Source organism: Eublepharis macularius, chromosome 7 (genome assembly GCF_028583425.1).
Source record: "Eublepharis macularius isolate TG4126 chromosome 7, MPM_Emac_v1.0, whole genome shotgun sequence".
NCBI classification, from domain to species: Eukaryota; Metazoa; Chordata; class Lepidosauria; order Squamata; family Eublepharidae; genus Eublepharis; species Eublepharis macularius.
Window position 1 is genome coordinate 34588295 of NC_072796.1, and position 27109 is coordinate 34615403.

At 41.9% G+C, this 27109-nt stretch overlaps 1 protein-coding gene across 1 annotated transcript; it reads left to right on the forward strand.

Annotated features, from left to right (window-relative positions):
- Window positions 1-3063: 3063 nt before the first annotated feature.
- Window positions 3064-26692, forward strand: LOC129333347 (leukocyte elastase inhibitor-like). The gene is made up of 8 exons (XM_054984929.1): window positions 3064-3123; window positions 8055-8236; window positions 13469-13558; window positions 14079-14198; window positions 15987-16104; window positions 18210-18352; window positions 22936-23091; window positions 26228-26692. Exons 2-8 carry the CDS (start codon window positions 8057-8059, stop codon window positions 26630-26632), a joined length of 1212 nt encoding a protein of 403 aa, XP_054840904.1. The 5' UTR covers window positions 3064-3123; window positions 8055-8056; the 3' UTR covers window positions 26633-26692.
- The last annotated feature ends 417 nt before the right edge of the window (window positions 26693-27109 follow it).

Genomic DNA, 27109 nt, shown 5'->3' on the forward strand with positions numbered 1-27109 from the left:
CCTTCCCGCCCCTCAAATGGCCACAGCGGCGGCCATTTGAGGGGCAGGAACTCCATAATATGGACCTGTTCTTTCAAGGGAAGTGCAACCCCATCCAGTAGGGTTGCCAGGTCCCTTTACCTTCCTGGTGGGATGGAGGGGCCTGTCATTGCTCTGGCAGTGGGAATGCTCAGTGGGAATGTTCATGCACTCCCACAGCCAGATTGATGACATCACTTCAGGAAGTGTCATTGTTGTGCCCTGCTGGGCTATGCCTCGCCTGCTGCGTACTTGCCAGAGTTGGCAGGCAACTGGGAAACCTACCATCTGGACTGGGTGACACTTTAAATCCCATGTCAGACTTTCCACAAACCAATAGAACCTTCATCTTGTCAAGATTAAGATTCAGTTTATTAGCCTGAATCCACTCCAAAACTGCTTCCAAGCACCAATTCAGGGTTTCTCCAGACCTTCCTGGAATCAACTCAAAGTGCAAGAGATGTATATGTTAAGAACTGGCTTTATATAAAGACAACATGAGGTCTCAACTAACTATTGGAGACCAATAGATGAGGTTAAAGGTATAACTAGAGAGCAACAGCTACTTACAAACAACCAGGCCTGGAGTATACTGCTAATTGCAGCCACCAAATTAGAAATGCTAGTCCAGATAGAGAACAGAAAATATCTTTTAAAGGTACATTACCCGTTACAGAACTGTTCCATACACCACAGTACAGGCTCTAATTGTAACATTCATATTATATCCAAGAACAGACTTTTAATTCCTCCTGTGAATCTTGCCCCTCTATTGAAATTTGATTGACCTCACTGAAGTCTGAAATAATATTCTGGCAGGCTGGCTGGGTCTCTCCACTGGTACTGAACTCTAAAAGTGTAACGGCAACTTTAGCCTAAGTGCTGCAGTTTGAATCAAGTGACGTCTGACATCTACGCACTCTGGTAGAACCATAGAATTGTTTCTATAATTTGAGCACTGCCTCCTACAGTTTGTTTGTTTGTTTATTTAATTACCTGTTTCCAGGATTACAGCATCCTTTCTCACCAGGAAAGAGCTCACCACCTAAACTCGTTCAGTCCTGTGTAGTATCATCCTAGGGAAGTCACAAGGCAATCCTGGGAGGAGCAGGAAATATTCTTGGTGATTCAATCAATACCAGATAAGATGAAACAAAGAGGACCAAAGGGTCTGCCTGTGAAAGGATGTGTTGTCAGGGCCAAGCTGCACATTAAGAAAGAGAATTCATGATCAGATCTCTCAACATTTTCTCCATCCTCTATTCCCATCATGAGATCTGGCAGCTTTGCTATGGAAATAAAAATTAATCGAACAGTGTGAAAAATTCCATTTACTGGTTATCTGAGCCATCAAGAGAATAGTTCATGAATGAATGTCTCTATAGGAATCATCTTCCATACCACCCATAACTAAATAGAATAAACCAAAGCACTTTTCAGAAATATTCACACACACATCTATCTATATAGATTGCATCTAATTGTAACTTATTCATGAATACTGCCACAGTTATCCCTGGAAATACTTGTTGATAATCTGAGGATGCCTTAAATGGTTTTACAAGATGACCTTCAGTACTGGAGGCAAAAAAGGAGCAAATTTCAAAATTTTAATGAAATTTTGGAAGGCAAAGCGTATTGTAAAGCTAGCATTATGCAGTCCATAGTGTGTTGGCTGGAGTCCTAGTTTCAGTTCCCTTCTCAGATGTGAAGCTCAGGGCCAGATTACATGACACATTTGGCCACAAGTAGGGTCATGTGGGTTTGTTGGGCCAAATCATGTGTTTGCAAAGCAGACTTGGTTGCCCTGGAGTCTCCTGGCAGATGAGAGGAGCTTACTTCTCCAAGTGTTACTTGCCACAACTATGATACCAAGTAGGGTTGCCAGGTTCTCTCAACCTTCCGGCAGGGGATTGGCTCCTGGCACTTACCTGTGGTGCAAGCGGGGGAAGTGATGTCATCATACGGCCCCTAGAGTGTGCCCATGCTCCGCAGGGGCTCAGATTGGGGCTGCTGCAGAGCGCAGGAGCGCTCCTGCCCTCCACAGAGGCCCAAAAAACACCCGTTTTGGCCCAAATTGGGCTCATTTCAGGCCTGTTTTGGCATGGATCGGGCCCATTTTGAGCCACTGTGGAGCCTGCACTCCACAGCGGCCCAAAGTGAGCCAGATCCACACCAAAATGGGCCCGAAACGAGTCAGATTTGGGCCAAAACAGGAATGTTTTGGGCCGCTGTGGAGGGCAGGAGCACTCCCGTGTTCCGCAGTGGCCCCGATCCGGGTGAAAACAGGCCAGATCCAGGCAGCTGCTGCGCATGGGAGCATGCAGCGCCGCAGGGGAGCATGCACGAAAGGTGCGCCCCCCCGCTGGCCAGGTAAGTGGGGGAGGGGTGTGGGTGTGGGGGCAGGGGATCCCCTGCTACCGCCAGGAGTCTGGCATCCCTAGCACCAAGGCAGGAAAGGATCCAGCTTTACCATTTTCCCAAGCTTAAATTGCTCTGGGTGGCATTATTTGCCCTGTTGCTTGCCAGGCAAAAGTCTTCCCCCAAGGAGCTCTAACCCAACATGCAGAGTTTGCCTCTCATGGTGTGTGAGAGGGGCTTAAGTGAGTTACTAGCTGCTACTTTTACCTATCCCCAGGGCTGTTGAGATGATAATATCATCTGGAGGTCCTTGGAGAAAAGATGCAACGTTAAGTCCAGCAAAGCAAACTAGCAAACCCACACCCAACATATTACATCCTAAAACACACTCGATAAAGAAAATTAAATTATTGTTCTCGAGCTCTGTATTATTTCTCATATATAGCATTTTCAGTTCTGGCTTGGTAGGGGGAAAGTTATTTTTCCAAAGATGTAGAATTTCTAATAAAAACTCTGTTAAGGTAAAACTTGTCCAAATCATCAGGGTTTAATTTTTGGGAAATCAGAACTATGTCAAAAAAAATCCAGTTGGTGTAGCAATTGAAGTACGTGAGGTCATCAATTCCGTGGAAGTGGGAGTATTAATTAGCAGGTGTGGCAGCATCATTTAAGTTCCAGCTTCCCCAGAAAGTTGCAGAGTGAGCACCGAGCCAAGCTGATCACTTCAGCTCTGAAGACAAGGAGGTAAATATGATTTGTTTAAATATAAGATCATCAACGTGATGCTTAAGTATTAAATTAATATGTCAATTTTCAAAACAAACTTTTTAAAAAACACTGTGTGGTGGCAAATGAGATGTCAAGGTACAATCCAAGTTTGATTCTATAATATTGGCATCAAAGTAGTTATATATGGGAGGTGCTTGACTGGAGCCCCACTTAAGTACCAAGAAAGAGCTGTGTTAAAATATGCATGAGATACTTTGCTAAGAGGAATTCCGGTGGCAAAAGAAATCCTGATGAACAAAACCAATGAGGAAAAAAAATCCATTGGCCACAACTTAGGTCAACTTGTGGTTCAGACGTGTATTTTTTTCTCCATATACTAATCAAGACTTAGAAAAATAGAGTAATATATGAGTAATAAATGAGTAATATAGAGTAATAAATGACATTTTAATTTCCTTGTTGGCAGCAAAATCTATAGACTAGAAACATATAAAGATGATTCCTTTAGACCAACAGGTTCTATTCCAAAGGTTCAGGACACAGCCAATGAATTTATGCTCTATCTGGCTAGATTCGACGATAAGTCCAGCAAAGCAAACTAGCAAACTAGAATAATCGTTGTCTCCATTATTAAATCTTTATTTCAATTTCAGGAAAACTGCCACTTTACAATCAGGATTTCTAGTACTGTTTTGAGAATAACAGTTATCAAAGAAAATCAACTGTGGTTAATTTTGTGCTGCAAATCCATTTTGAGGAACTCCAACAGATATGTTTTAACCTGTCTTTATCTTTTCATCACTATGCAAGTCTAGTTGTACCTGAGCCTCACCTAGCAGCCATCTCACCATCCTTCTCTTTTTATTTACTTGACATTAATCTAAAATAAAATGAGAATGGGAGAACCATGTACACTTCTCTAGGGTCCTTGGAGGAAGAGGGTGGGATAAAAATAAAAAGAGGGTGGGATAAATCCATCAATTGACAGATTTATATTGCTTCTTCTGAATACTGTAGCCCTTTTGCACTCTGTTTGCATTTTATATTCTTTATTCACCTAATTCAATTGTATATCACTTGTATAATCCAATTATACATCATTTCAATATGAAAAGGTATTATACAGGAATATTTTCAGAAATATGTTGTTTACAGGATTTGTTCGCATTAAAATGTAGGCTTGGAAGATCCCCTGAATGAAACAAAGCTGTTTCCATTTGGGTGTGTTTTTCCAAGCATATTTGCAGGCAGCCACTTGTCTTTTGGAGATAGGCAGGAGAACTTATCAGTGTCCAGGGCTGCATAATTGCTGAGGCATTAAGTGTCTCTCTGATTCAAAAGGTGATTGCAAAATGTCATTTGAGAAATATGATTTATAGCACTGAAAGTATTGCAGTGTGAACTGTCATGTGTCAGCATGGATTCACTGAGGTGAGACAGCAAGCTCTGGACGAACTGCTATCTTCATCACAAATCTGCCTCCATATTCCATCTGGTTGTTATGAAGCTGTTATAGAAGTTCTCTGAAGGCTGAACTGAACGATACTGCATCCTGGAGTCCACCTCCTGAGTAACACCCCTGGATCCATTTTGGGTTGGAAAAATGGTTTGTGGGGGTAAGCAGGAGCTCCTCCCCACAAGCTATGGTGGACTCAGCCAGAATCTGCCCCCCCCCAACAATGTTAAAAGAAGTGCCCTGGTGGGAACTCACTCCTACAAAATGGTGGTGAGTCCTTAGGGCAGACTCAGGGATACCATGTAGTTCAGCCCTCAGAGTTGATACCTGAGGGTGCTTGTATTCCTGTTCCTTTTTCCTTTTGTGTTGAGTATATTAAATTTGGAATAGTAAACTACTTCAAATGCACTCTCAGAAAGGCAGAATATGAATAAAATAAAATAGAACAAGTGGGGGAGGGGGAATCTTACCCCCTACTAGTCAATGGGCGAATCCACACGCCCTTGGAGCGTCCCGGCGTTGCACTAAACGTTCGCTAAACACCTGGAAGTATAGCATCTTTCTAGCACGATTTCTGAATCGCACTAGAAAGACGCTATACTTCCGGGTGTTTAGCAAACATTTAGCGCAATGCCCAGATGTGCCAAGGGCATGTGGATTTGCCCTCTGCTTCCTCTCAATACCTCCACCACCTTCTCTTTCTTCTTCTCCCCTTTCATTACCTCATGTACCTCTCCTCCTGCTTGCCCCTACTCTTTTCCTTGTACTTGTAGATCAGGATTCTCAGGGTAGTACCTGAAGGTCCTCCGGCTCTCAGGTTCATACAGCAGAGATGGGTGTGCTCAAAACATTTATTGACAAGAAGATACAGGGATGGGAGTAATGGGCTTAAGGATGAGCGAGTTCATTCAGTCTATAGTTCTAGCTAACAGTCGGGATTAAGGGGGGGATTTCACACCATGAGACTAAACCAACTCACATGAATATCAGGTGGAGAGCAGACTGTTCCACTGAAATGTATACAATAAATATACGCCAGGTGCTGCAGCTACTCCTCTCCACCAACTCTCTTTTGCTGCCAGTCCTTCCTTTTTTAAAAAAGGTTCCCAATTATATAGGGTTGTTAGGTAAACCCATGTTGACCATGATCTCATGATGATATCTCAGTCATTTTTAAAAAGTTGCCTGCACAAGTCCATGCATTTCTTCTCTAATTTTTTGGGGTGGCTTATATGCTCCCATTTTTTACTTTTTGGATTTTTCTGCAACCCTGGGTGTTCTCCTGGGTTGATAGAAACATCTTCCATGTCCACTCTGGCCCCATTATGTTGATTGTTTAATCCACGCTCTGGGGCCACGTTCAGAATTAATTATATAAAGTTTGCTAGATGCTATCTGTGGCCCTCGTAATGTAATAGAATGTCGTCTTTAAATTAAGGTATTAGTTTATAGGCCAGAGCAAATATTGTTATTAGGTAAGGTGGCAAAGCTTATGTTTTGCTGAGATGTATTATGTTTATGTATTATGTTTTCATGTGATAAACCATTCAGATTAGTAGTTTAAGCATTTTATGTTGTGATCAAGATGGCCAAAGCCAATTTTTCCTACCTTTTCTAATTTGAACTATAACTCATAATGATCAATTCCAGATTTTAAAGCATCGTTGGAAAGCTAATAAATCACCCTATTAATAACTAATGTTAATAATGCCTCTGTCCATTACTGTTTGGGGGATATAAGCCATAAATCAAAGAAAAAGTAATTTCCCCATATTTTAATAAGTTTTATGGCATATGACACTTAATCTAATCCATATAGTCACCTAAAGTACATTAGACAATTGTAGCTTATTCTTTAGCCTTTTCAATGAGCCACAGCATAAAGGAATTCATTTGATATGCCACAGTTAGGTACAAATCCACACTACGTGATTTTTATCCAGTCTAATTGGATAATTAGTCCACGGGCCAGCTAGATGTCAGTATCAGGTAAGGTAGCAAAACTTCTTTGTGTTTTTTCCCAAAATGTGTTGTATATGTCTATGTATTATATTTTGATGTGATAACCCATTCTGGTGGGTTGCTTAAGCTTTTTATAGGGTCATCAAGCTGGTTAAAGCCGATTTTTCATACCTTTTCTAATTTGAGCTACAACTTGTGAACCAACTGACCATTTTCACATTTTAAAAAGGCGGACTATAACTTTTGCCGCCTTGTATTGTCGAAGGCTTTCACGGCTGGGGAACGATGGTTGTTGTGGGTTTTCCAGGCTGTCTTTTAAGACCACGGCAATACAGCCCGGAAAACCCACAACAACCACTTTTGCCGCCTTACCTGACAGCAAGGTGCCTGAATATTTAACTTGGTAGCTTGTGAGCTGCTGGTACCTCCCTGGCTGCTGCAGAGCATCTCCAGGAAGACACAGGAAAATCTTTTCTTTCATAGGCTCCCCCGTTCCCCATGCTGCTTAGCAGATATTTTAATTTGTTATGCTCTTCCTTGTTCACGTTCTGAATCTACAGCAGAAAAATACTTGGTAACATGCTTGGGGGCAGGAGGGGGGAGTCGCTCGGAATATTTTTTTATTACCAGAAGTGCCTCTCACTGCTTTTTTAACACTCACTGAAAGATGGATCTAAATGGCAAGAGCTATTTTTGTAGGCAAGAATAACCCTAGGATGGCACTGTACATGTGCAAAGCTCTTAGTTTTATGTATGGCGTAAGAACTTTTAATTAGTTTGCTGGGACAATGAAAAAGGTACCTTGGCCTATTGAATTATCGGTACTTGTGATCTACCAAGATAAACTCAGTTTACAGCCATGTATGGCAGCTGACCAGGAGCTCAACAAATCTCCTTTGGGTTGCAAAAACCAGGATGTTGGCCAGATTTGGATTTTTTGAAGTGTGTGAGATTTCCATCACAATCTTCGGGAAACTTACTCCTGTTTAAGTCTACTGATTTAAATAGGCTTAAAATGAATTAACTGCATAGGATTGTACCCTTAGGTTCTATTGATCTAAGAGATCACTTCTATGTGAGAGAGCTAGGAGCAAGCCTGACTGGACAAACATTTTCTGCTCATGAGGAAACCCAACACTGCACAAATGAGGCAGATTGTCTGTATCAAAACCATATTCATGAAGGCTGTAGCCTTGCATGCTTTTTTGGGGGGGGGAAAGCTCTGTTGGATTTAATGGAATGTACTTCTGAGCAAACATGCACAAGATTGGGCTGCATGTCTCTGACTTCCCAATGTTAGCAATTATATGCCGTGTGTGTTTGTGTGTGTGTTTTCGAAGCTAAGCAGGGTCAGCCCTGAGTAGTACTCAGATAGGAGACCACCAAGGAAGTCCAAGGTTGATACACAGGCAATGGCAAATCTCTTCTAAATGTCTATTGCCTTAAAAATGCTACGAGGTCACCATAAGTTGGCTGCAACTTGACGGCAGAATATATATATAAATTTATATTCTGTTTTTGCTTCTAGTTATGGATTTTACCAAGGAGTCACTTTCTAAAGCAATTACTGCATTTGGCCTTGATCTTTACAATGAGCTGAACAGAAGTGATACTCCTGAAAACATCTTCTACTCTCCTTTGAGTATCTCATGTGCCCTGAGCATGGTGTTCTTGGGTACTAGGGGGAACACCAAAACCCAAATGGGACAGGTAAGCACCAAAGAAAATATACTATTGCACACTTTCTGAGTCCAGTCACTAACAATCTCATGTAAAGCAGTGGTGAGAATAAGGACATTTCAACCTTTTTGTGAGCAGCTGCAGAGCCATGACTGGAGTGAGGCCATTGGAGACATCCAGGGCTTTTTTTCAGCTGGAACACGGTGGAACGGAATTCCGGCACCTCTTGAAAATGGTCACATGGCTGGTGGCCCCGCCCCTGATCTCCAGACAGAGGAGAGTTTAGATCACCCTCTGCGCACGATGTGGAGGGCGATCTAAACTCCCCTCTGTCTGGAGATCAGGGGGTGGGCCACCAGCCATGTGACCATTTTTGCTGATGGCGATTTAAATTTTAAAAAACTCCTCCCCTTGTTCCAGCTGACCCAAAGCGATGTCATTGCGTGGTCCCGTAAGCATGCGTGCGCATGTGGTACCAGGGGCATCACCTCCCGCCAGGAGTTGCCCCCTGTGCTGGCAGCCCACTGAGGGCCAAGCTACACATGACGAATGACACTTGAATGGCAAGTGTATTTCTCCCTGTTCACTTGCCCTCCACTCAATCCACTTGCCGTTCAAGTGTCATTCGTCATGTGTAGCTTGGCCCTCTGTTCCACCACCTCTTTTCCCAGAAAAAAAGACCTGGAGGCACCATGCAACATAGAGTAGAGATTCTCCCCACTGATATTCCCACCCCCCAAATTAGACTATTAAAGCTTGTGATATAGTTTCCATTTAACAAAGAGAGCTGATTTTTACAATAGGAACATTTCTGGTTTTAAAAAGTGGTTGTATTCCAAATTCCACAATCACTGATATTTTTCATTCATTCCTTTGACTGTCACCAGCAGCCTCTCCTTGTAAGGAAGGTTTGCTACAGAATCCAGCTGGTGGGAAAGAGAGTTACTTTGCCCCAGCCATTTGACTCCCCGCCAGGGCTCCATGAGAGTTCTGTCTTTAAGTGGCAGAGTATAGGAACTAGCTAAAGACTCCTCAGGGGTAAGGATCAATTGATAGTTGTCACAATCTGGAGGTTGTGTATTACCCAAGAGCAATGGTTCTTTCCCTCTATGTGGTATGCAAAGCAAAAAACTCACTTTGTAAAGTAAGATAGATTTAAGTAGTTGTCTGCAGAAGTAAATTATATCTACATAAGAGTTAATGCAAGAGAATAATATGCTAGCATCCCTTCCCTTCAGCTGTTGAGAATCCCTCCAAAACAGATGGGACCTCTCTAGGGTTGCCAGCCTCCAGGTGGGGTCTGGAGATCTCCCGGAATTACAACTGATCTCCAGACAGCAGAGATCAGTTTCCCCTGGAAAAAATGGCTGCTTTGGAGGTTGGCTTATATGGCATTATACCATTCTGAGGCCCTTCTCCTCCCCAACCCCCCCTCTCCAGGGTCCCCCCCCCAATCTCCAGGAATTTCCCAACCTGGGCCTGGCAACCCTAGACCTCTCCCCTGGTCAAACTGCACAGCACTGCTTCATGATACCGGTCTGGGCTGAGGTTTGAATCTCTGAGCTGTTTCCTAAGTTTTTACACATTTAACAACAGGGATTTGTCATACTGGCCTTAGCAAGCGTGAAACATTTCAGACTCTCCCAGGGTACCTAACTGGAACTGCAAACATCCAATGTGGATAAGGATGCCGTGCTTCCTCGCACTTCCAAATGGGAAGAACCTGGTTTAACATAGAAAAACAAGGATTTATAACAAGGGCAGAGAGAGAGAAGGCAGAAAAAAGAAATTCCAGGCCTGGCAGAAAAAGCTGCATGTTGGGAGGGGAACAAAACAGAGAAAAATGTTGTACACCATCCTAACTCAACAAGATTACAATTGTCTTCTGCAAATGCCACTATAGGTGGCTGAGACAAGGTTCACACACTAGGCAGTCACAAACTGAGTAATAGGATCCAGTTGAAACAGCAAGGCTCCCAAATTAGAAAAAGGTTTAAATAACCTGAAAGGGAAGCTGTCCCACCCATACTGAGGCTTATTCCTGACACTCATACTAGCTATGAACTTGCTAGTAACTAATTATGCCAGAAAAGGAGTCAGACCATCAGCCAACACAAGCCTGGTGCTTCTACCAGTCTTGTTGTGCGGGGAGAGACCCTCAGTGCCTGGTAGTCTTAGTCCTAGTGCAGCAAAGGTGAGGGGTGGCCACCCTAGGATCTAGAGAGCTGGCCTCAACTCATAGTGAAAGGGATCTAGAAGCCAAGGATGTAGAATCCAGGGGCTCAGGGTGTGGGGGGACAGGTATGGCACCATGTTGAAGTCCCCAGAGGCCCTGGTTTACCTCAGGGATGTTTCGCAGCTCCTCCTGTTCCTCTTCAGATCAGGAGCCCATTCCTGAGTCTTGGTCCAGCTGAGGAGAGTCTTGACAATGACAGGAAATAAGCTCTGACAGGGGGAGGAGGAAGCTGCAGAAAGCGGCTAGGGAGAGAAAATTAACAGCACTTGAAGTATTCTTTTCCCTTTCTCCACCAGACCATGCTGCATTTTAAATAACACCGACTTATAAGAATTAAGAAATATGTGAGTTGAGTTATGCCACCAGCATTCTTGATACAACACATCTAGGGTAAAAATACATCCTGTCTTTGAAAATTAAAACCCAGTCATTTTAGTATTGGAGATTCTGATGATACAAATACGTCAAGATGATGAAATTCGTGGAATAAAAATAAAGGACTATTCATACAAGGTCAGAGCATTTGCGGATGACATAATGTTAATTGTAGAGGACCCATTGGAGAACATGCCAAGAGTGATAGATAAGATCAAGGAGTTTGGAGACTTGGCAGGTTTCTTCATTAACAAAAAGAAGTCAAAGATATGCAAAAATATGACTAAGCAGAAACAACAATTGTTAATGGAAACAACGGATTGTGAAGTAACAAGTAAAGTGAAATATTTGGGAGTCGAATTAACTGCAAAGAACATAGATCTATTCAAAAACAATTATGAAAAACTATGGACTCAGATAGAGAGAGACTTGATTAAATGGAATAGATTGAATTTGTCATGGTTGGGCAGGATTGCAGCAGTTAAGATGAATGTGTTACCAAGAGTAATGTTTTTGCTACAGACAATACCAATCATCAGAGACTCCAAACAATTTGAAAAATGGCAGAGGAAAATATCAGATTTTGTTTGGGCAGGCAAGAAGCCTCGAGTGAAAGTGAAAGTTTTACAAGATGCAAAGGAAAGAGGCGGAATGCAACTGCCCAATCTGAGACTTTATCATGATGCAATCTGCCTAGTTTGGTTGAAAGAATGGATGACATTAAAGAACAAGAAACTATTAGCCCTAGAGGGATATAAAAAAATATTTGGATGGCACGCATATTTATGGCATGACAAAGTAAAGGTCAACTCGATGTTCCTGCATCACTTTGTTCGGAGAAGTCTATACATAATCTGGAAGAAGTACAGAATTTATCTACAAGAAGGAACCCCTTTGTGGGTGGTTCCATATGAGGTGATAGACCCGAGAGCTGTTGATAATGAACAACAATGTTTAACGTATAAAGAAATAACTAAAACTGAAGCATCCAAACTTAGAATAAAGACACAAGAGGAACTATCACCTAACTACGATTGGTTCCAGTATAGACAGATCAGAGACTTATATAATTCGGACTCTGTAAAGGGAGGTATACGAATAGAGAATTCGGAACTAGAGCAGACCCTTCTTAAAGAAGATAAGAAAAGAATATCCAAGGTATACCAAGTACTGTTGAAGTGGTATACCGAGGATGAGATAGTTAAAACACAAATGGTGAAATGGGCTATAAACTTTAATAAAGAAATAACAATGGAGGCATGGGAATACTTGTGGAAAACTACAATGAAGACAACGACATGTATTAATATCAAAGAGAACATTTATAAAATGATCTATCGTTGGTACATGACACCAAAGAAGATTGCGCTAGGGAATTTGAATACTTCTAATAAATGCTGGAAATGTAAGAAGCATGAGGGCTCCCTCTATCATATGTGGTGGTCGTGTGAGGTAGCCAGGCAGTACTGGGGGGAAATAATAAGAGAAATGAGTGAAATTTTACAATTTCAAATTAATAAGAACCCAGAACTCCTGCTACTGAACTTGGGAATGGAGGGAATTCCAGCCCAACACAGGACGTTGATATTTTATATGACAGCAGCAGCTAGACTTTTGTATGCGCAAAAATGGAAAGTACAAGAAGTGCCAACTATTGAAGATTGGACTTACAAATTGCTGTATATGGCTGAAATGGACAAGATGACAAGAAAATTGAGAGATCTGGACTCAGGGCAGTTCAACACAGACTGGGAGAAGCTGAAACAATACCTGGAGAAGAAATGGGAGGTGGGAGGAAAACTGTGGCAGTTTGAGAACTACTGAAGTATTGAAGTAGAGGGGGGAGACTTTACCGGGGGGAGAAGAGATAAATGTGAATTAATAAGCAGTCAGATTAATAGATTGACATATATATAGATATATATAGGTTAACAAACAGAACATAGAGAAAATAATTAATTATAAGGACTAAATATAAGGAGCGATTAACTAACAATATTTTCTTTTTTTTCTGACAAGTTTTGTACCAAACTGAATGTCTGAAGATATAGATGGGTCAAATTGATTGACTACGTGAGGAGAGATATATAGAACTATTATAAAAAGATAGAATGAGTAATATATATAGAGAATAAGTCAAATTGTTTGATATAAACGAATGTATGATCTATATGGTTTATGATATATAGAAATACCTGAAATTGAAAAATTGGGATAAATTGTTTATCTAAGATGGAAACAAAGGCTTACAGTTTGGGCATATAATGTTAAAAATAGTTAAGGATGTACTGCTTAGAATAATGGAGAATATATATTTGTTTTAGATAGAGGAAGCTAATAAAAGTAAGGGAAAGGGGACAAAGGGTTGGAAAGCTGTTGGAAGTCAACAAAAAGGGGGGGGAAGGGAGGGGGTTAGAGATGAAAAAATTGGGGAAAATTGAATGTAAATGTGGAAATAATGGATTCTAACCCAATAAAAATTTTTCAAAAAAAAAAAAAAGAAAATTAAAACCCAGTACTGCTAACAAAAGCTAAAATATGGGCAGCCTTGGCAGGAATAAACCTTTTATCTTTTGTAAACAATGCCTCACATAGGGGGTTCCTCCTTTCTAGTAATGTTTTAAGCTGCTTACAATTGCTCTCCGGTACAGGTGCTCCACTTTGATAAAACTGCTTCTGAGAAAAGACTGCCTGCGGTTGTGTCTGAACACCAGAGGGAAAGTGACCTTCACTGTCTCGTGGTATGTACAAAATTAGGATTAAGTTTTTTGTGCCATTTGCTACATACGATGTGGTTGGAGTTGTTTTCATGCAGGATAGCTTTATCGGTTGGTTTTTACTTATATGTGTGTTATGGAAATAGCAGTCACATGTAGCAATCTGTGAGACCCCCTAGAACGAGGCCTCACTTGAGCATTGTTGTCCCCACAGAAAACTCCAACTGGTTGGCCACATGGCACTCCCAGTGTTTGGAAGAACTTTGACATTCTAGAGACAGTGACATGGAAACATTAATATTATAAATTAGCTGTAGAATGCCTGTCTGGAAATATGATGTTGATAAAGTGCCTCTTCATTCTTACTTTCTGGGGCTTAAAATAACACTTATTACCATAAGTAGGGCCAGATTATTGGCTACAGATGTCTGTTGTCATTGGCATGGAGCAAACTGAGCCCTGCAATGTAGTACACAGTCAAATATTTTAACATCCAGGGAGACATTAACGTATTTTACATTTCCCCCCTTTATATGATGATTAGGAAGGAGGGATCAACTTGCAGTTCAAGAACATCCTTTCTCAACTGAATAACCTCAGAGATGGTTACCTGCTGACCCTGGCAAACAATTTGTTTGCACAAAAAGGATATGATTTTTTTCAGGTAAGTGCTCTCTCATTCCACAGATAGAACCCTTATTGTGGACTCTGCAAACATAAATTTCCTATATCTAGACACTGACTTTTTATCTTGACATGCTTGAGCCAACACCTAAGAATCTGTGACCCAATTCATACGCTAGAGCCAACAGGGCTGTTCTCTTGTCCACTTCCATGGGCAAACGATGCAGCTAAAGAAAATACTATATATCTGTCTCCTGTCCTGTTTAATGCTCACAAGAAATCACCTATATGTATGGAGTGACTAAATATGCAGATGGCGCCCAGCCAGTTTGGTGTAGTGGTTAAGAGCGGCAGAACTCTAATCTGGAGAACCGGGTTTGATTTCCCACTCCTCCACTTGAAAGCCAGATGGGTGACCTTATGTCAGTAACAGCTCTTCCAGAGATTTCTCAGCCCCACCCACCTCACAGGGTGATTGTTGTGGGGATAATAATAACATACTTTGTAAACTGCTGTGAGTGGGCATTAAGTTGTCCTGAAGGGCGGTATATAAATCAAATGTTAATATGTCATTATTAGCTCTACTCCTACTTTTCAACTGAGTAAGATAAGACTACAGAGATCCCAAATCTGGAGGTAGTACTGGGGTGAATGAATGCCAACAAATATTGTTAGCTGATAATATGGACAAGTGAGATTTGCAGAATTAGTGTTAATGTGTGTTGTCTGTACATGTGTAGGCTAGTTGTGTGTTCTGTGTGAATAAGCCCAGTGGTTTCCTAACTGGAACTAGAGTCACAAGCATGGAAAAGATACAGAGAAAGCCAGAAGATATACCCCCTGGAGTTCTCCTGGAACCTACCTCCAGACTACAGTGAACAGTTCTCCTAGAGAACACATCTGCTTTTGAGATGGACTTTATAGCATTACACCCTTCTGAGGTCCCTCCCATCCCCAAACTCCATTGTCCTCAGGCTCCACCTCCAAATCTGCAGGAATTTCCCAATGGGAAAAGGGGCCCACCTAATGAGATATTGGTGCGACCCTGCCATCTGGCCAATGTCACATCAAGTCAGATGTTGGGTCTATCAGAACCAACAGTCAGCGAACAGTGGCGGTAAGGTGGGACAATCTGCTTCCAGAAGTAGCAGTGATCAGCTCTAGTGTTATTTAGTGTTTAGTGCCATCTTACACATACAATTACTGCAAGAAGAAGAGGCGTAGGCAGGGCTTTTTTCAGCTGGAATGCAGTGGAACGAAGTTTCAGAACCTCTTGAAAGTGGTCACATGGCAGGTGGCCCCGCCCCCTGATCTCCAGACAGAGTTTAGATTGCCCTCTGTGCTGCTGGAGCAGTGCAGAGGGCAATCTAAACTTTCCTCTGTCTGGAGATCAGGGGGCGGGGCCACCCGCTATGTGACCATTTTCGCCGAGGGTGATTTAAACTTTTACAAACTCCCCCCTTGTTCCAGCTTACCCAAAGTGACGTAATTGGCCCTGGGAGCATGTGTGTACTTTGTGCGCACACATGTGGTACCAGGGGCACCATTTCCCACCAAGAGTTGCCCCCTGTGCTGGCAACCCACTGAGTTCCACCACCTCTTTTCCCAAAAAAGAAGCCCTGGACATAGGATATCCCTAAATCACAAGTGTTGCTCTGCAGAAAGGGTTGACTGAACCATCTTCTTTAGCAAGACTGATTTCAGCAAGACGCTAGGAAAAGGGGCCAACCCACTGAGATATTGGTGCATATACTTCATGGTCTAAAAATGCCTCAAGTAGGAAATACACCATGATACTTTTCATTTATGATTTCTTTTTGCTCTACAGGAGTATCTGAAGGGTGTTAAGGAGATCTACGGCACAACACTGCAAACTGTTGATTTCTATAATTCAACAGAGGATGCCAGGCAGACAATTAATGCTGTGATTGACAAGCAGACTCAAGGTGAGCAAGCTCAGGGAAGGTAGGCATTGGGCCAGCGTAAAATTGGAGGCTTGTAGGGAAACTTGGATGATTGATTAGCTCATTTTTTCTTGATGGGACTTCTGTGCCTGTAAGAGATGATTGACATGTTGCATGTGAAGTTTTGATTGATACACAGTTTCGGTTATGGAGAAATCATCCCAGGCAGTTTTTCTCTTCTGTGATTATGAGCTTTAAGTCCAAAGTCAGGATGGTAATACCCAAGAGTTTTACAAAACATTTAACATACATATAAGATTGTTAACTCATTTACTATCTTGATAGATACCCCTTCCCTGGCAGCTTATTTCCTCTCAGTCCACACAGGGCCTTCCCTATAACCTTTCTATCCTCTAGCAACATAATTCAAGATATGTAAGAAAAATTTTAAGAGCAGCATAGACTAGAAATGTCCCTCTATGAAAGGAGGCTGCCGTTCTAAACAGTTACCTTTTCAGATGCGCAACAAGGCAGCAGGCACTAGATTCAAATGCACACTGACAGAGGTGAAGGAATGAAAGATGTTGTCAGAAAGCAGTGACAGGTAAAGCAAATGTTTGCTGCAATTTCAGGAATTCCGGTAGAATATTCAGCCAGCTCATAAGACTGCCTAATTTCTTGATCTTTCTGGAATTTCTCCACTTCCAAAAATACCTCAGTGGTCAACTTGTTTTCCATAGCATACAGCAGGGGTCTCATTGTGGTGCCCACGAGTATCATGGTGCACACCAACACTTTTCCTGGTGCCTGCCAAGGTGTTTTTTTTTAAAGTGGGTAGGGCCAAGTGGAGGTTTTGCTTCTGATTGGCCAGCAGATTTTTTTAAAAATGTGGCTTTGGTAGTAGCTGCCATCACAGCACAAGGATCTTCTCTGTGTGACTGAGAGTTAACTGTTTGTATGCAAGAAAATATTTTTAAACAACATGTTTGTTTAAAAGGCATCCTGTTAAACAAATCCTTTGTCTGAATTGCTGAAGGAGTTCATGACTTAACTCCTTGACATTTTGTGGTTGGCTCTGCCTCCTGCAGCAGCCATTTTGTAGTTGCACCCACCAACATGTATCAACATTCCAAAGGTGTCCACAGGCTCAGAAAGGTTAGAGGCCCAAGGCAGATGGAAATAACCCATACTGGAGCTTTTAGTAATGCGTCAAGGTCAGCCAAGTTTTGCTGAGTTTTTTCCTCCCAATGCATTGCTTGCTACCTTAATTGTAGGGACACAGAAGGGAAGAGAGGAATGGGCCACATTTTTTGCTGGCTGTGTAGTTATTAAAAGCTGGGAAATGTTGCCAATGGTGAAATTATAGGCTTCCTATCATTTGCGGTTATATTTTGGTCTAAAGTCTCACCCATCCTAACACAGAATTGCATTATAATCCCTACTGGAACTAATTTCACTGAAAGTACTGACTTCTTTAAATGGAAAAATTCCTCTGTCTTTAACCATTGCATCACAAGCAGATACTTTACCTGTTCTTCCCTCTACTTTATCTCAGCCCATACAACTAGGACAGCTAGCTGTAAAAGGGAAAACAAGCTGGGTTAGAAGACAGAAAGTTGGATCCTGTTGATTATATCTGCTAGCTGAAGACACCTGTCAATGGAAAGAGACTACCTGCCTCCCCTTCCACTGCCACCCACTGAGATCCCTGAAACATTGCTCCAGGGGGACAGGGAACACTTAGAAACAGCCTGAGGGCCAATTTCAGAGGTCTGCAGAGCTCCACAAACATTGCCCCTCCATCCACTAGCAGAAATGATCAGCAGGACTCATGTGTAGGTGCCAAATAACACATTTGTGTCAAATTATGCAAATCATGCATAATTTCCTTTCTTAGAGCCTACCTTGTCCTTTGGAACTCATCACTCATTTATACATGACTTGGCTGTCTTGTCTACTCAACTTTGATTTTCTGATCCCCAAGTAAGGCTTAAGATAGGCAGTGTAGATGGTGCCGTTTTAATTTCTATTGAAAATATACAACAAAATGTCTTTTAAAAAGAGACAATACTCAAAGCATGTGCAAAAAATAATTAAAATAATTTTTAAAAATGTTCCACAGTATTTCTACTTTCTTTTTCTCAAAGGGAAAATCAAGGAACTTTTTGCCCCAGGAATTATTGAACCACAAACCGTCTTGGTGCTGACCAACGCCATCTATTTTAAAGCTACCTGGGAACACCAGTTTGATCCAAAGTTTACAAAGGAAAGCGATTTTTGGCTGAATAAGGTACTGCAGCACAACTGTACACATATTTTTAGGAACATGATGATTTTCAAGGTAGTTATAGTTAGAGATGGGCATGAACCGAAATACAAACTAAAATTAAGCACGAACCAGGCCGGTTTGTGAACCACAGTTCGTCAGATCCCAAAATCAGGCACAAACCAGCCTAAAAGTTTGTGGCAGTTCATCAGATCCCATTTCTGATGAACCGCCATGAACTTTTAGGCTGGTTCGTTTGGTTCATTTTTTGGTTCGTCACTGCAGACAGCCTGGTGCCAATCAATCAGTTTCCTAGGCAACAGAGGGATGGACTTCCTGCAGACCTTCTGCTGACCTGGAAGTGAACTTTTGCTGGCTTGGAAGTGAACTTCTGCTGACCCGGAAGTGATGATTTTCTGACCTGTATGTGACATTTTCACGAACCAAATGAACTGGTTCGCGAACCAGGGGCAGGTTCATGAAAGTTCGTGGTTCGTGAAATTGGACGAACCACAAACCACATGGTTTGGTTTTTTTCTGGATCGTGCCCATCTCTAGTTATAGTACATTACAAATGGCATGACTTGATAGTGTCAGTTTCTGGGCTAGAGTAATAATGGGTAACATCAATTTACATCTTTAAATTGCTGGACTTTGGCTCTGCCTTTGCAGATAGAAATATCTGATGTATTTTCTACTTGCTTTACTTATGTCAATGATGGGTAATAAGAAGCAAAGCACCTGGGGAACTGAACTGTAAATTCCAGCGGGACTGGGACTAGAACTAGATGAAGTTCTAGGGCAGATCAGAAAGGTCAGTCAAAAGACTGCTGTCAGGTATAGTTGCCAACCCCAAGATGGGAAATTCTAGGAGATTTAGGGGTAGAACCTGAGAGGACAGGATTTGGGGAGGGAAGGGACCTCAGTGAGGTATAACACCACCCTCCAAAGCAGCATTTTCTCTTGGGGGAAATGATCTCTGTAGTCTGGAGATCATTTGTAATTTTAGGAGATCTCAAAGCCCTACCTGAAGATTGGCAACCCTAAGTTTTACTTAAGGCTCTAAATAGGCTGGATCTAGTAAAGATTCTGGTAGGCCTCATCCTCCTTTCTTTGTTTTATGCTGTTTGTCCTGAATAAAGTTATTCTTTATTTACCCAAGAAGACCCTCTGTATTCCTGAGTGAGTGTATTTTACAGCAGCAATCTTAAGTGCATGCCTTATATAGAAATTTCCCACAAATATCACTACAAGCAGAATAGAGATTATCTTTAGACTCTTCCAGACTCTGCTTTTAGATTTATTCCATACCTAAAAAGAGGATAAATTGCTTGTGACAAAGATGGTGTTTACGAAGGATTAACATGGTGTTATATGTGGTTACATAACAAAGCAAAGTTAAGTTTACAACATTCCTCTCTGAAGACTGGGGATCCCTGGAAGTCACTCCAGGGGCCAATTGCTGGTTGTAGACTTTGCAGTTTCCTGTCAGTCAGTGAGATGTAGGGTTGCCATCCTCCAGGTGGTCACTGGAGATCTCCCAGAATTACAACTGATCCCCATGTGACAGAGATCAATTCACTTGGAGAAAAGGGCTGCTTTGGAGGATGGACTCTATGGTATTATACCATTCAGAGGCCCCTCCCCTCCCCAAACCCCACCCTCTCCAGGCTCCACCCCCAAATCTCCAGGAATTTCCCAGCCTGGATCTGGCAACCCTAGTGAGATGAAAAGACGTTTAGGCTTGTCTAGCCTTTTAAAGTCGCTGCAGCCTATTTGCAAGCAGGTACCAGCATTTGTCTGTGGGATGATTTTCCACCAGCAGGCTGTTTACTGCCTTTGGCACTAGGGTTGGAATCATAGGCTGGGAATTGGCGGTCCAGGCCTTAGGCCTTGGATAGAGTGTGGTTCTGTGGAGATTCACTATCTCCTCATACAAATGTCTTCCACTACAGAGAAACAAGCAACATGTTTCAAAAAATAGGGGAATCCAAGGTACGCAAGAGCTGCTGAAGCCTGTGTAGAGCTCATGCCAAGTATTCAAAACACATTCTAATCTTTTTTTTTTTAATAAATTTTTTATTTTTCAAACTACAAAACACTACACAACACTGCACAAGACTATCACAAGGAAAAGGAAAAGGAAAGGGACAAAAGGGAAGGAAAAAGAAAAAGGGGGGGGATAACCTACAAACACTAAACACTAAACACTACACTTCAATGTTTTCCCTTCATACTGTCATAATACAAAAATAGCTCCATAGGATAATGATGGAGTGGTTAATCATACAGAGAATAAGCATTTCAAATTCTGATTAAACTTTCCTCCCCCTTCTAGGTCCCGGACGCAATTCTCTCTGTGCAACCGCTGTTGTAGTGCTCTCCTCCCCCCCCTCAGGCTTCTCCTTTTCTTCGTTCTCGGTGCAGCAGAATTCCGGATTTTTATCCTCAAAATCCTTTAGTTGATCTTTTGATAGTATCTTATAGGCCTGATCTTTATATCTAAACCATATTCCTTCCGGGAATAACCATTTGTACTTTATTCCATGGTCCCTCAGAAGAGCTGCAAACTTTTTATACTTAAAACGTCTTTTCCGGACTAGAAATGGAACGTCCTTCAAAATCTTGACTTTCAAACCCATAAAGTCCAAATCCGCATTGTATGAGTTATATAGGATGGTGTCCCGAATCTTTTTAAATGAAAAATCAATAATGATCTCACGAGGCAACTGTCGCTTTGTTGCATATTTTGAAGAAGCCCGACGGACCTCCAAAATGGCGCTTTTAACCTCTTCTTCTTCTTTTTTTTTTTTGGAAAAAATTTTTATTGGGTTAGAGTCCGTTATTTTTACATTACATTCAATTTTCCCCAAATTTTTCATTTCTAACCCCCTCCCTTTCCCCCCCTTTTGCTGACTTCCAACAGCTTTCCCACCCTTTGTCCCTTTTCCCTTACTTCTATTAAATTCCTCTATCTAAAGCAAATATACATTCTCCATTATACTAAGCAGTACATCCTTAACTACTTTTCTTGTTATATACCCAAACTGTAAGTCTTTGTTTCCATCTTGGATAAACAATTTATCCCATTTTCCAGTTTTAAATATTTCTATATATCATAAACCTATATATCATAAACCATAAAAATCTTACATTTAAATCAAACAATTTGACTTGTTCTCTATAAATTACTCATTGTATCTTTTTATGGTAATTCTATATAGCTCATCACATAGTCAATCAATTTGACTCTTTTGTACATTCAGTTTGGTGCATTATACAAATCTTATAAGAAAGAAAATATTGTTGGTTACTCAATCCTTATATTTAAACCTTATCATTAATTATTTTCTATCTATCTATTAACCTGTATATATCTATATATATATCAATCTGTTAATCTAACTGCTTATAAATTCACATTTATCTCTTCCCTTTTAACCTCTTCTTTAGTCGTCCTCGCGGGTATCGCCAATATTTCCGCGACCGCATCCCACAGATCCTCATTTTCCTCCTCTTTCACGTTTTGGAGACGCAAAATTGTCTGCGTTCGTTCCATCTGTAGCCCGATCAGCTGGTTCTCAACCAACTTCAGCTCCTTTTTTGTAGCCTTCACAAGTGACGCACTTTCCAGAGCAGACTTCTCTGCCCCCCCGCTACTTCCTTAATGGTTTTCACTTCGCTCTCAATTAAGCCCACCCTTTGATCAGTTTCGTTAAGCTTGTCAACAAAGGGTTTTATAGCTTCCACCACCACCCTGCGCACCAACTCTTCGAGCGACTCTCCCTTCAAGGTAGCCGAAATTGACTTACCGAGAGCGGGACTTTGCTTCTTTGCTGCCATTTTGGGGGGGGGGGGCGCCAACAAAATTCTGGAACTCACCGAAGGGGAAGAGCGAGTCTTCTTCAGATCAACCTCTCCTTCACAAACGCTTGTAGAACAGAAGGGATTCGCTTGTTTACAGGCTTCCGCCCGTTTCTTTTATTTGCCGTTTCTCGTTGCCCGGCGGCACTCGAGGCGCCGCGCACGTCTGCCGGCCTCCATAGGGACAAACGGGCAATTCCCCCCCGCATTGATTTCGGGGAGTTCTTCCCGCAGCGTCCCGGACCCTGGCTCCCTCCCTGGGAGTCCTGGGGGCTAATCCTTGCAGATCAGCCGCCCGGTCAGGGTGCCCGGTTGTTTCCTCCCGGACCAGCCGAGAGGAGCGTCCGGCATGGCTGAGAAAACGAAACCGAATCCCAAAACACATTCTAATCTTGATGATCCGGAAGCAATCCTATGAGGCAGGCTAGTGTAGCATCACCCAGCAAATGAAAAGCTGAGGTAAAATTTGAGTCATTTGCAATTCTAGAGAGACCCAGCCGAACGGCCTCCCCCCAAACTGTACCCCCTCCCCAGGCACCACCCCTAAAATCTCCAGAGTAGGGCTGGCAACCCTTCTGCGATACCAGCTACAAACTGGCATGTGCCATGTTACCTGACAGTGGTTCTGCAGCTATACCTTTTGTTTACAAAGGGAATGAATTTTGCCTGCGTATGAATTCACACAGCACAAGTTCATGTACACTTATTCTTTGTATTTCTTTCTGCATTGTCTTTGAAAACAGAATGAGAGCAAATCTGTGCACATGATGCATCAGAGAGGCAAATTTAAGTTGGGCCACGTGGCAGAAATGAACGCACAGATTCTTTGTCTCCCATATTTTCGCCAAGTCTTGTCCATGATCATCCTACTACCAAATGACATCAGCGATCTGAAGAAGGTAATGTTAATCCATCAGGAAATAAATCACAGAAATGTAACGTATTTTTTCAGACCAACCAAAGGTCACCAAGTAATGTGTGATTTGAGTTTTGCACTGTTCTTCCTGTGGCTTTTCTTTTGAACCTTTTAAAGGGGAAAAGATGTTTCTGAGGAAGCGAAGGCATTTAACTTGCAGGCTGTTTCAGTCTTAATGTGGCAATAAAGAACACAGGGAAGGCTTATGTCTTATAAAAAGAATTAATTACTTAATTAATTGAAGAGGTTTACGTGCTGCCTCATCAGAGTCCTGCTCAAGGTAGCTTTAAAATAATAAGTTAACAATATAAAAACAAAGGCATTAAACAAGCCTAGGGGTATAAGCAGTGTAAAACTCTTCTCAGACCAGACGCAAACCATTAAGAAAGCTGGAAGGGCAAAACACCAAATTAACTGCCTGTTTAAAAAGACACCTTTTGGCCTTGTGCCTAAAAGACAGTAAAGTAGGCACCAGAATTCAGAGAGGCAGCCTGGAACAGCTGTATTTTTGAAATATAAAAGCAATTTAAATTAATTCACTCAAGTGGTTTGATTTACATTCATTTTGGGTTGCCAACCTGCATGTGTAGCCTTTAGATGATAGAGATCAGTTCCCTTGGAGGCAATGGCAGCTTCGGAGGGCAGATTCTATTGCATCACGTCTCTGCTGAGCTCTCTTGCCTCCCCAGGCTCTGCGTCTCAAGGCACCACCCCCAAATCTTCAGAAATTTCCTGAGAGATGGTAACCCTAAATTAGTTTAGCATGAAAAGAAAGCAGGCAAAGATGGCTTATTAAGAAATATATTTGAATTTAGACTGACTTGGAAAAGGCCCAGAGTTAATAGAAACAAGTCTCCACCTTTTGGTGAACATTTTTAGGGTTCCAGTTGCCCCGTTTTCATGCTGGAAATGTTTTCCCAAGAAAAACTAATTTGAACTAAATTTCTGCCAACCACATTTTCTATATGAATTAAAATGCATTTTATCTGATCTATGGACAGATAGGAAAAACCAAATTCTTTTTGGTTTCATTGCAAATGAATTGCTTCTTAAGGTTGAAATCCTGCATGCCATTAGCCCTCTCCCATTTCAACACCTTACTCATTATGTGATGGATGCAAGCATTAAATGCTGTGCATGCTTACATACACTAGAGGGTGCTGCTGTTTTATTTAATAAATCAGTGAGCCAAACAAGTCCCAATAGGATGACCAGTCCCTGTTCTACATTATAGACACAAAGGTAAAGGTAGTCCCCAGTGCAAGCACCAAGTCATTACTGACCCATGGGGGGATGTCGCATCACGTTTTCTTGGCAGACTTTTTACGAGGTGGTTTGCCATTGCCTTCCCCAGTCATCTATACTACATTGTAGGCATAATTTTGTGTTAATGACATAAAGATGACATGCAGATTATTGAACAAATGTGACTTGTCTGTGCTCTCATGTTCATTGATACTGGCCTTTTACTTCTGGTTTACCGGTAAGCTCAATTCTTCTTTTAAAAGAAGCAAGCTTCTAGTCCTTAGGGAGGCATTAGAAATAGGCTCAGAACCACAGAGAATGTTCCTACAGCTCTAGGAGCACTTCTCCAACAGCCATTTTGTGTTAAGGATCTAGTAGTCATTCCCAGCCAAGGTTGCCAACCTCCAGGTGGGGACTGTAGATCTCCCAGAATTATAACTGATTGGGGTGAGATGAGGATAATGTGGAGGCAGAGAGAATGACATAAGATTCTTTGGGTCTCCGTTGTGGAGAAAGGCAGTATATAGAGGAAGTGAATTAATAAATATTGGTGAAGATGAGGGGGGGGGCAGATAAAAGATAAGTTGTTTAGTTTAAGGGGAGAAGGATGTAGGGAAAGGTGAGCATATGGAGGATGCCAGGAGGAGGGAAAGAGGAAATTGTGTGGGGAAGGGGATACAGGGAAAAGTGAAGCACCCCTCTCTGCAAATCCTTGCAGGTTTCCCACCACACAACTGGGCCATAAGGGAGAGGCCGACAAAGGCAGAAGGGAAAAGGTGAAGACAGAAGGGCAGACCAAGGAGGGAGGGAAGAAGAGAAGGAAGCAGGAAAAGGGAGAGAGGGGGAAATGAGAGGCCCTCCAGAAGTCCTTGCAGGTCCTCCACTTGTAAAGATTTATTTTCTATGTATTCCATTTGCTAAGCTTGGAGGCAAGCAAAGTGTTATGAGAAGCAGAGAAGCCATTCCGCATGCCTCCTGGACACCCTAATCAGCACCCATTCCAGCTCCTGAGATTTTACTTGGTTTTGCCCTCACATCTTTGAACCTATTTTTGTTGCTTCCTCAGTGACTTGGACCTTTCTTTAAAAAAAAACACCCCCCTCCCAAAGATGTTCAGGATCCCAAATCCCATACTTACTCCCAAGGCCTGCAGTTTTGAAATCTGGAAGTGGATGTAGATATAGGGTTAATCATTCACCTCCCAACGTGAAAGGTAGAAAAGAGAAAAAATTAGGACAAACAATATCTGTATATATGTGGTGGAAAGTAGGGAAAATAGATGACTTATGGCGGCCCCTGCTGGGGGTTTTGAGGCAAGAAACTAACAGAAGAGGTTTGCCATTCCCTGCTTCTGCATAGCAACTGTGGTCTTTTTTTGGAGGACTCCCATCCAATTACAAACACAGGCTGACCCTGCTTAGTTTCCAAGATCTGAGAAAGTCAGGCTTTCCTGGGCTATCCAAGTCAGGGCACATCTATAATAACTAACTGTAAGCAGCAACGTGTTTTGCTGCTATGAACTTACTTATAGTAACTAACTATAAGTTAGTTATTATAAGTAAGTTCACAGCAGCAAAACACTTTGTATAGTGGATGGCACTAGAGGAATTAGCAATACAATGAATAGGAAAAAAGAAACAAAATAATTATCATGGGAATTAATTATCATGGAAACACAAGGTATATAGAGATGGGCATCCTTTGAAGTGAGGGACAGAGTTCCGACGAGAAGTGTTATGTAGCAACGGGAAAGCACAGACATTACAAAGGCACAAAAGACATCCGTTTTTTTAAAAAAAGATTATCCATTTCTTCCGAGTTTGCCTGATGTGACCTTTTCCACCACTAATTGTGAATTATTTATGATCACTCAGGTTGAACAAGCTATGAGCAGGGAGAATTTAGCCCGCTGGACTGCCTCTGAAAACATGGAGGAGCGTTACGTGGAGATGTATATACCCCGGTTCAAGCTCGAACAGACCTTTAACCTCAAATCAGCTTTGCAAAATCTGGGGATGGTCGATGTGTTTGACAGAAGCAAAGCTGATCTCACCGGTATGTCCCCCTCACGCCAACTCTTCTTGTCCAAAGTGATTCACAAAGCCTATGTGGAAGTGAATGAAGTGGGCACCGAAGCAGCAGCTGCCACAGGCGCCGTGGTTTCCAACAGATCTTTAGTAGATTGTGAACAATTTGTGGCAGATCACCCATTCCTCTTCTATATCCAGCACAATCCTACCAACACCACCCTTTTCCTCGGCAAATTCTGCTCTCCTTAAACGTCATGAGGCTTTTATTATCTTAAACTTATTTTTTAAAAAATGAGTCTGATTCCATTAGATGTTTGGATTGTCTTTCTTTTTGCAACAAGAACCCTTTGTATAATTTCTATTTTCTTTCTTTATTTTAAATATTTACACCCTACTGTATCTTCTCAGAAAGCAGCCAAAGTTACAAAGAGACAAAAACATCACCAGTGTCCAGCAGCAACCAACAAGTTACAGACAATGCACAATGAAAAACAATATGCAATAAAAACAGAGTTAAAAACCATCACACACAGTTCAAAAATGCAGCTTGGGGGTGGAGGAGCAAGTGCAGCTCTTGAGCGCTCTCAGTCTCCTCTGTTCCACTTCCCTGCGTCCAACAAACCCAGGTATAATGTTGGCACACTGGCAATACAAGCAGCGCAACTATCTTGGAAGAGGGCAACGGAGCTTATATGCTCTTTTTGTCAAGGGAGCCTGAAACTGCCT

Coding starts and splice junctions, on each gene's coding strand:
- LOC129333347 (XM_054984929.1), top strand. CDS start 8,057: ATGGATTTTACCAAGGAGTCACTTTCTAAAGCAATTACTGCATTTGGC. Junction 8,237..13,468: donor CCAAAACCCAAATGGGACAG/GTAAGCACCAAA, acceptor TCTCCGGTACAG/GTGCTCCACTTTGATAAAAC. Junction 14,199..15,986: donor AAGGATATGATTTTTTTCAG/GTAAGTGCTCTC, acceptor TTTGCTCTACAG/GAGTATCTGAAGGGTGTTAA.